The sequence below is a fragment of the Bison bison genome, unplaced genomic scaffold, assembly GCF_000754665.1.
Source record: "Bison bison bison isolate TAMUID 2011002044 unplaced genomic scaffold, Bison_UMD1.0 scf7180017864233, whole genome shotgun sequence".
NCBI classification, from domain to species: Eukaryota; Metazoa; Chordata; class Mammalia; order Artiodactyla; family Bovidae; genus Bison; species Bison bison.
Genome location: NW_011494805.1, coordinates 983,355 through 993,836, shown reverse-complemented (window position 1 = coordinate 993,836; position 10,482 = coordinate 983,355). Strand labels below are relative to the sequence as shown.

General features: G+C 42.9%; 1 protein-coding gene across 1 annotated transcript in view; it reads right to left on the bottom strand.

The window, feature by feature from the left end:
- DSCC1 (DNA replication and sister chromatid cohesion 1) overlaps positions 1-10,482 on the bottom strand; it is a 13,131-nt gene that overhangs the window by 1,846 nt on the left and 803 nt on the right. Inside the window, exons 2-8 of the mRNA XM_010846237.1 lie at positions 10,362-10,469; positions 8,183-8,454; positions 5,615-5,749; positions 4,247-4,337; positions 2,000-2,138; positions 1,448-1,500; positions 1,083-1,237 (exon numbers count right to left, since the gene is read on the bottom strand). Of these exons, the coding sequence (XP_010844539.1) occupies positions 1,083-1,237; positions 1,448-1,500; positions 2,000-2,138; positions 4,247-4,337; positions 5,615-5,749; positions 8,183-8,454; positions 10,362-10,469 (953 nt within the window). The remainder of the gene's footprint in view (positions 1-1,082; positions 1,238-1,447; positions 1,501-1,999; positions 2,139-4,246; positions 4,338-5,614; positions 5,750-8,182; positions 8,455-10,361; positions 10,470-10,482) is intronic.

Genomic DNA, 10,482 nt, shown 5'->3' with positions numbered 1-10,482 from the left:
AAAAAAAAGTGACTCATTCTTTTACCTTATGTTGAGCTCAGCCCGAGGTATGTAAAACCTCAGCATCATGAAGCTGAGAAGCTTACAATAGGCTTTTTCATAAAGAGAGCGCCTCTGAGCAGTCACTTCCCTTCCCTTCTAGAATCTGGCTCTTACCACCACCAGTTTAGTGAAAAGGCTCTAGTTCTAAAGCTCACTGTGAGCTGTTGTTACCAAGCCCATGGGCCCTTTATTGGACTCATCTCACTAGCCCCCTTTACTTCATTAGTATCGATCACCTCTTCCTCTTTAAGCCTGCATCACGATTTCATGCCTTTTCTCCTGACCTGATATAATTCCCTGGGCCCCAGACCATCCCTCTAACTGTTTTGCTGTCACTGTCCTGGGTAACCTCCTCTAAACCTGTGATTCCATCCACCACTACTTGCTAATGACTGTACTATCTGGACTTCACCTCAAATCCCTTGTCCAAGCACCAGACCTCTTTAGCTGAACTTATATATGAACTCATTGTGTCTGCTGCCCAAACCTGCTCTAAGTCCCACTATCTCAGGAAACCTAGGAGGTGAAAGTCTCAGTCGTGTCCGACTCTGCGACGCCATGGGATTCTCCAGGCCGGAATCCTGGAGTGCGTAGCCTTTCCCTTCTCCAGGGGATCTTCCCGACCCAGGGATGGAACCCAGGTCTCCCGCATTGCAGGCGGGTTCTTTACCAGCTGAGCCACCAGGGAAGCCCAAGGGAAACCTAGGCGTCAACCCAACTGTAAATGGGCCCAAGCGATCGTACTGAGGTGACACACGTTCTGAACCTAGACTGCGGTGGCTGGGAACTCATTACATTTGCTACAAATCCTTTACAAACAGGCAGACTGTGATATGTAAAGTATACTTCAATTAAGTGGGCTTTGTGGGTTTTTTGTTTTGTTTTTTTAAAGGATTTTTGTGATGGATTGAATGTAGAGTGCACCCCTAAGGTAGGAAAATAAATTCAGTTCCAGTTCAGTTCCAAATTCAGTTCCAATACAGGCTTCATTCCGCCTCATAACCTGCTGAGTTATGGAGGTAATCACGTCGCCACCTTACCTTAAGCTGATCAAGCCTAGTTGTCATTCCTTCGGGAACACTCTGTTGCCATACTTCCTGAAACTCAGCGAGATTGAACTTCACTGCGTTCTGAAGTAGCATCTGTGCTGTAGCTCTGCATATCTTATCTGCACTCAGTTCAAAATAAACTTCGCCTAAGGAAAGGGCAGCAGATGGTGGCACACTGTCTTCTGAACTGTACACCGTCCCCTTTCCCTCAGTGCAAACTCACAGAAGGACACTCACAACTCATCTCCCATCCCCTCATGGAGATCTCGGTTTTAACAAGAAGACACTTCAAAAGGCATGCCAAGTTTAACACACCAAGAGTTAAAACACTTGTTAAAACATTCTCCCAATCTTACCTTCCTCTGTGTATTTCTTTCCATAACATTTAAGACAGTGTTCAATCATTTCCCTGAAAAATTTTAAACACTTATTTGAAAAGTTTTCACAATTTTATGCATTAACTTTCAAACACTATTGCTAACTATAAATTAAGATATAAATTTGAAATACTGGGACTTCCCTGGTCACAGGTTTGATTCCTGGTCAGGGAACTAAGATCCCATAGGCTATGTGGTATAGCCAAGAAACTTTAAAAAATAAGAACTAAAATATACTGGAAAGCTACAATATGTCAGGCCCCATGTTAAATATTTTTATACACATCATGTGAGCATACATTTATTACAAAATAACATATATAATTATTTCTTTATATTTTTAATGGCAGGAAAAAAAAGTGACATTTATTCTTCCCAGTGACCAAAATTCCCAAGTCCTTTTTAGTTGTATATTTTTCAGATTTCTATATGATATTAAAATATAAACAGTCTATGCCCTGAGTTTAGTCCTACCCTGGATAATAATTTTCTTTCCCTTAAAATCTGGAAGGACGCGGAATAAATACTTACTCTGGCTCCAATGGTCCAAGTTCCTGAAGGCATGTATTCAAAGGAACTTTGCTAAAAGACCAAGATTCAGAATCCACAAGCTGAGTTATATGATTCAGAAGTTTCATCTCATAATCAAATTCGAGAATCCTCCAATAACCTATAAATTCCAAAGTTACATTTACTGAAGAACATTCATTTTAAACGAATTTAATGTAAACAAATGAATTGACTGATAAGACTCATATAGTAGCAATATACTCTTGCCCACTGCAAAAAAGAGACATGTCTTAGCTTTCTTTATAAACAATGCTTCTGTTCCAGCTTTTCTCCCAATCGTTGCAAACTGTGTCGGGGGGGTCAGGTGGTTTTTAAAGAGTACTTTGCACATGACCAACATTTTGACTTTTTTTTCCAAGTGCTTTAATCCTCAATTATCTCATAATAATCTTGTTGCTCTAAATGGAAATGGGGAAACCGGTAGCTGGTCCAGTCATTTTCTTAGAGGGTCACACAAAGGAGCTGAGGTCGCGGACTGGATACTCCACACGGTAACCTCTGCAGCAGGGCACTGTCGTGGTTAATGCCCTCCCGCCAGCTACCTTGGAGAGCCATTCCCATGCTCACAAAGAAGTCTACTCAAGGACTATTCTGGTGGTCCAGTTGTCAGGAATATGCTGTGCAATCAGGGGATGTGGGCTGGATCACCAGTCGGGGAACTAAGATCCCGCACGCCGAGAAGCAACTAAGCCTGCACGCCACAGCGAGAGAGCCCGTGGGCGCCGACTGCTGAGGCCCGAGCAGCACAGCTGGAAAATCAGTGCACCACAGGGAAGGATCCCGAGGATGCAGTGAAGACCCACACGCCGCAAGCAACTAAGACGCCAGGCAGCCAAATAGAAGAATAAATATGCTTTTAAAAAAGAAGTCTAGTTCATTCACGAGATAACAGACTCAGGTACGATGCGGACCAGCAGCGAAACAAAGGCTGGGTGTCCAGATATATTTCCCAATCCCTGTGAAAGATGATGAAACGCCACCTTATAGCCAAAGGCACTGCCACCGTCCCTGGAGAAACAAGTCAAGTGCACAGCCATCATTTCCATGGGAGAATGTTCCTATTCTTATTCTGAATAAAAGCAATGTTAAAACATGGAATGTGTGATGCAAAACTGAAAAAGAATACTAGGGAAAACACCTATGCATCCCACCCCACCACACACACACCAAAATAAACAAAACATGCAATACACAAAAAATGCAGAGGGCTGCATTAAATCCATTTTTCTATTCTTAACCTTAATACTCATGGTATCCCTATACCACAGTAATTAGAAGCAGGCCTCCACAATTAAAAACTCAAGGAACCACAACAAAGAACCAAGTGCTTCCAGTTAGTTCTAAAGTCATGTGCAGCTGCTTTGCTCAGCAGAATTGACCACAGAAGCTCATCTTGCTTGGAAGACTGTGAGTAAATTGAAAAGTGCATCCACCACACCATGCCAATTTCCTCCTTCCTAACACGTGGGTGCAGAATTAAGCTGCTTCTCTGGGCAAGTTTGAGAGGGCTGAGCAATGCACACAAACATCTACTCAAGTGTTAATGTAGGCCCAGAGGCGGCGTGTGGGGAGGGTAGGGGTTGGGGGGAAGCTCCCACTCCCCCACTCCGGACCAGAAGAAAGTCAAAAAACACTGAAGACGGTTCTGCTGGGCTACTGCTGCTACTGCTTTTACACAGGTTTATTATATAAACTACTTCACACTTACTCAAAAGCATGCTGAGTGATCACAAGAATAAATAGATCTTCCAAGCAGTTTGGAAATTCAGTGAGTTAATTCTGAGCCAGGAGTTCAAGTCCCTGGTTTGATGCCTCACCCTGTCACTGTCTCGACATGGGGCCCTGGACCAGTCTGTCCCCCTTCCCAGGCCTTGGCTTCCTCACCTATTAAAGACAATGAAGGGAAAAGATTCCTGATATCTGAGACCTTTCCTGATCAAACGTGGTTCCTCTATTACCATGTACTCCAAAGGAAAAGGCGTGTAAGGAGTGAATCAAGTCACTGGTCAGAGACTGACATCCTTGTTAGAGGTGATCACATGGAGTCTCTACCCTACTCCCCAAAACACAAATATCGTCATCTCTAAGACCAGAAGAGGACTCAAAAAACAGCATGCAGCGGCAATAAACAGAGGGAGATGTACAAAAACCTCTCTCTCTCAAACGATGCCCAATCCCACCACTATTGATAACAGTAAGTAATGCTACCTCCAATCTCACAGGCATTGAGAACTTGTAACTGGGTCATTATTTCTTCCTCACTTGCCTGAATTTGATCAAGCAAATCTTCAGTCGTATACTGAAACAAAAACAAACAAAAAAACGCGTTTTAGGACAAAGAATTTTTTTCAGACTTACTGAATTTTGAGGGGATAAAACATAGGGACAGATAAGACAATATTTATAGCTGAATTTCTTTAGTTTATGTGTAACGATGACTAGACAAAGTCAGAGAACATCTTAGAAGAAAACAGAGCGAATCTTTGTGATGTTGAATGTGGCAATCGTTTTAGATACGATGCTGAAAACACAAGCACTAAAATGCAAACACATCATGTGCACTTCATCAAAACGAAAACTTCTGTACTTTCACTTGCCACAGTGTTTTTTAAAAAAGTCAAGAAAGTGAAACGATAACTCATAAAATAGAAGAAAATATTTGCAAATTCTCTCTGTCAAAGAGCTTGTGTTTAGATTACATAAAAAACTCTCCAACAATTTAATAATAAAGTAACCCAATTGAAAATTGGCAAAGGGGTTTCTGTATAAACATTCTATATAAAGCCCATATAGAGTGACCACAGGACCCATCAATTTCACTCGTGTGTGTGTGTATCTCCAAGAAAAATTAAAGCACAGGTTCACTAGACACTTGAACATGAGTGTTCACAGCACTGTTATTCACAATAAGCACGTAATTGACAACAATCAAAAAGTAGCAGCTACACAAATGTTCATCAGCTGATGAATGGACGCATAAAATATGGCACACACAAGACAGGGCATCATTCAGCAACGAAAAGGAACCGATGGGCCCTGAAAACTGCACGCTAGGCCAAAGACGCCTGCCAGAAAAAGCCACTTATCTGATTCTATTCACACAAAATGCCCAGAGGCAGCCTCGGGCTGAGGTGGGAGAGAGGAGAGAAAGGCGGGATTGAGAGGGAACAGCTAAGGGGTACAGAGTTTCCTTGGAGGGGTGATAAAAATATTCTAAACTTCATCAAGTTGATGATCGCACAACTCTGTGAATGCACTGAAAACTGCTGAATTACACCCTTTAAAATAAGCACATTGCTTGGTATATGAATCAGATCTCAATAAAGCCGTGACAAAGCAAAAAGGGCAATCAGTTGAACTTCTAATACAAATATGGTGGGAGGCGGTAGGGGGACAGAAGAAATGAGATTGACAAAATATTGATAAATGGCCAACAGAGTGAACATGAGTCTTTCTGCTTTGGGGTATGTTTGAAATTTTCATAATATGAACTTTAAAAAGAATGTCACCATTAAAGAACGTCATTATAGCTCTATTTTTAAAATTCCAATTAAAAAATGAAAATAATAGTCTTACTTTTGAGTGACTGGAATCCTTTTCTTTTTCACTGTCAGGTCCTTCATAGGTATTTTCCATCAAAAGTTTCTTTAACTTCTTTAGTTTAGGTCTACATCTTCTTAATTCCCAGTAATTGTTAGAAAAACCAAAGATCTAGGGATTACAAATACATCATAATCTTTTAGGGGCCATTCTAAAAGAAAAGTTTACATAAAATTTCATCCAACACATCCGTCCTCCATTAGAAGCAAGAAAGGGAGCCAAGGCATTCTGCTTTCTGCTGAGAAGGTGCTCATCCAGCCATCTGCTTGAGATGGCTACCCATCTGCAGGTCACATCTGTTTAAATCTCAGTCAAGAAGACACTGCCAACATAATGAGAATGGATAATTAAGCTTCTGTTGTCATTGTTGTTCAGTGGCTAAGTCACATCTGACTCTCTGCAACCTCACGGACTGCAGCGCACCAGGCTTCCCTGTCCTTCATTATCTCCCGAAGTTTGCTCAGATTCATGTCCATTGAGTTGGTGATGCCATCCAACCATCTGTTCTTGTCGCCCCCTCCTCCTGCCTTCCACATCTCAAGTGCATTCTGGAAACTTAAAGAGTGTGCCCAGAAGAGAATGACTAGCAAGGTGACAATTCTGCAAACCACGTAGAAACCACAGAGAAAGAAGACATTTAGGCGGAAAAACAGAAAGTAAAGAAGAGCATAATCCTAGTCTTCAAATTATGCATAGATGTTACAGTGAAGAGGCGACGCTCTTGCTCTGTGTTGCTCATGATGCTAAAACCAAGCAGATGTGAAAAAAGAAAGACTTCTATTCAATGCAAGAGCTTCCACTAGGTAGAACAGCAACTAATTCCTTACTGGACTTGAGAAGTAGAGGCCTGTCACTCAAACCAGGTGATGGTGGCTAAATGACGGGTAAACCGCTGTTATCCTTCTCTTCAATCTCCAGGATTTGCCCAATCAACACCAGCACTTAGTAGGCACTCAGTAACTGTTTCACATGAAAGAACTGGAAAAAGGCGGAAATGGATCCTCTCTGGGATACACTGCAGCCCTAAGACGGACGGTCAGAGGCGCATCCACTCTCAAACCAGGAGAAGCCGTGATGGACGAGGCAAGGTCCAGAGCCTACTGGAGGTGCCGCGGAGTCTCAGCAAAGCTTAAGGACCAAAACAGAATGACTGCTGAGCTCAGGCACAGCTCACAAAGGGGCTGGACCCAACACACAGACGCTGGTGTGTGCTTTTGTGTTAAGGGGGAAAACGAAGCTCAGTATGGACTTTTAATTCGTTGTCAACATTGAAAAATAAGGAGATTTTGCCCCCTAAAAACTAGATTTTAAGCTTCACTTGGACAAAAGAAATCAGAAGGTCTGGCAATGATGGGCTGCTTTCCCACAAGGCCAAGAAGCGCCTACCTACCTGCCTGAGGCCTGTGCACCCCAATCTGTCACAGACCCCCATTCCCTATCACCCCCGAGCCTGGGCACCCACTGCCATTTATCAATGCCAGCCTGCTCTGCTCAGGTGCGTTCCTGACCGAGCCTTTTCAAGCATCTGAAGTGCAACCCAAAGATTCTGAAACTCTGGCTAGCAGATCTCTGGTAAGTTTTACTTGGTCCCAGAACACAGAACTCCGGTAAGAAGAGCTCAAAGGGACTCACAGATGTTTATATCCTCTCCAAAAAACCACAAGACAGGTCATGATGAAAAAAATAACATCTTTTCCAAAAGGATGAAAGTCAAAATTTCTAGCTCATCACAATCAAACACGTAACTCTACAAAAGTCAAAGTATCACCTTTACTGGCAGTTCCTCTGTTCTAGCAACATATGAACCACTCAGGTGTCCCAGTATTTTCCCTTATTTCTATTCCAATTCTGTTTTTAGGAAGTAGTTGGTTTGAAGTTAATCTAATAGAATTAAGGTGCTTTGACTGTATATGTGTAACTATCGAGCCAGGATAGAAACTTATGTTTGGTATCTGCCATCAGTAGTCTCCAAAGTAATTAAGAATTTGTTATACATGGCCACGGATAGTAATGAACTAAACCAACTTCAAAGGTGAGGAACACACTTCCCTCAAAAACATATTTTTTCATTTCCCTACATCACCTAATGCACTAGTTATAGTTTGAGGGAATCACCTTTCAAAAGCTATCCACAGCAGAACTCCCTGAAAATAGGCAAAACTTTTAGAATGAGTCGCCTCATAGTAAATTTTCTTTATTACAGAAAATGGTCAGCTTATCTAGGACTTAAACATCACATGGGGAAAATAGAGACAACTTTACATGACTCCAAACAAACAAAAATAATGCTGAGAAATTTCCAGTTTCATCAGAGAAAATTTCAGATTCTCTGTGATTATACATTTCACACCTCCAGTTTTTTGGGGTTTTTTTTTTTTGGCCTCAAGCATGGGAGATCTTAGTTCTCCAACCAGGAACCGAACCCACGCCACCTGCGCTGGAGCACAGTCTTAACCACTGGGCCACCAGGGAAGGTGGTGAAACTCACACCCTGAGTTTCCAATGCTGTCTTTTTCACATAAGTCGGGAAACAGAAGACAGTACCTCAGTGTGAATAATGTTACCGTGTGTTTCTTCCATCTTCAGCTGCTCCGGAATTTTACAGCCAGGAATAAAAAGCAACATATTGGAAGTGTCTGCTACTTTCAGATCGTATGTTTTGTCTTCACTGCACAGAACCGCCTGCTCATCCTTATCACCACGAATCACTAGACTGCAGGAAAACAAGAAAATACTTGGTTTACTGAGACACCAATGCCCAGCCTCATTACACACAGTTCCAAAACCCTCTAGGTTTCTAGAATTTACAATGAAGTCTTGAGGCTATGTCTGGCCCCTCCTCTCACAGGCACCCCACCTCCCCACAATGATGGGCTCCACAGGGGAAGGACTGCGCCAACTGACTCACTAAGGAAAAATAACTCCACACGGGCCAAAAAAAAAACCAGAGGCCGAATGTTACCACATGGCATCTTTGTGTAACTGCTGGGAAGAGGATCCGTAGCCTGCAGTCAAGATGTCACAACTTTCTAAAATCGCTAAAGCAATACTTTTCAAACTTATGAGTGTGCGTGTTAGGGAACCCTGTTAAAAAGCAGGTCAGGATGCAATTCGTCTGGGATGGGACATAGGATTCTGCATTACTAATAAGCTCCCTGACGAGGACTATGCTGCTGGCCATGGTACCCACCCAAGTGGTCCTTCCTGTTTTGGCCTGAGCAACCCCTCACCATCAAATGAACACATCCTGGCCTAATCATCACCCACGCTGAAAGAAACTGGGACCTTGAGAAAAGAAGGCCTCAGTGCTGAAAGGAAAATGTGCAATGGCTATGTTTACAAACTAGAGTAAACGATGTCTCTGACAAAGGGTCACAGGTAGAAAAAAGAAAGAAGAAGAGGGGAAGGTCAAAAGCGAGAAGGGGGAAGAAGAAAAATAAATGATGAAGATAATGGAGATGACAAAAACGGAGTTGATTCTAGCAGTCCTCCCTGCCTATGTTTAATCCTCCGGTACCCAATTCACTTCTTTAAAATAAGTAATAAAAAACCTGAACTGAAAGACTGAAATTTTTTTTAGAAAAACTAATCCTACATTTAAGTGAAAATATAGGTTTGTGTTTTTTTTTAAGCTTTCTGGTGCTAACAACATCCAATAGTCCTAAGTACCTTCTCTTAACATATACATCCACATTGTACCATCTCTGCTTTCAAATATTTTAAAACAACAACCCCTTCCTTCACCAAAAAAAAAAAAAAAAATTAACACAGCTTTTCATTCTGGTTTTTGCCAGCTAGATTAACTATAACTGGAAAAAGCAGGTGCTCACACCTGAAGTCTTTTCTCAAAGTCCTGCCAACTCAGCTGAGATGAAATGAAAACCCACAGTGATGCTTCTCCCTCAGTTCCCTGAGAGATCCTTCACTGCTAGCATCTGAAAACTAGCCTATGACTATAATAATGTTCGATGAGTAAAATAAGAGAAGTGAAAGTCTAAAGGCAGCATAATTTAAAAACAAGTGTATTTATTTAGCTGCACCAGTTCTTAGCCTCAGCATGCAGGATCTAGCTCCCTGATCAGGGATTGAACCCCGGCCCCCTGCCTTGGAAGCACAGTCTTAGCCACTGGACCACCAGGGAAGTCGCCCAATTTTTAAAAGCCTACAAGATAACAAAGGTGAAAGCCACTCCAGCTGTGTCCGACCCTTTTAGGCTCCATGGTCTGTAGCCCACCAGGCTCCTCTGTCCATGGGATTCTCCAGGCAAGAGTACTGGAATGGGTTGCCATGCCCTCCTCCAGGAGATCTTCCCGACCCGGGTCTCCTGCATTGCAGGCCGACTCTTTACCACCTGAGCCACAGCTATATAATAACTACAGGTGTCAGAGAACAACAGTGCAGAGGAGAGTTAAACAAGAACGCCTAACTCCTCGTCTTCCGGGACTGCACAAAGTTGAGACAGAGAATGGACTTCTGTATGTTTTTCACATGGTCCTGCAGCAAATGTGCGGCGGGCCTAGCATTAGAAAACGGCTTCAGATTCTCAGTACTTGACCCCAAGCGAGTTTTTTTGTTTTTGTTTTTTTGAGGGCCTTCCACAATTACCTAATCTGTTAAAAAAAAAAAAAAAGTTTTAAACTTCCCCCAAAGTCCTGGCTACACCTTGGGTAAAATAAACCTAAGAAGGCGAAGAGAGGAACTCCGTAAATCTTGACACTCCCACCGGGCGTCACGGTGACACGCCGGCGCTCGGCGCTCGGCCGGGCGCGCGGTTCGGGAACACCGCCCGACTTCCGCGGAGCCGCTTCCGGACTCGCGCCCGCCCGCGGGGCTGCGAGGTCAGC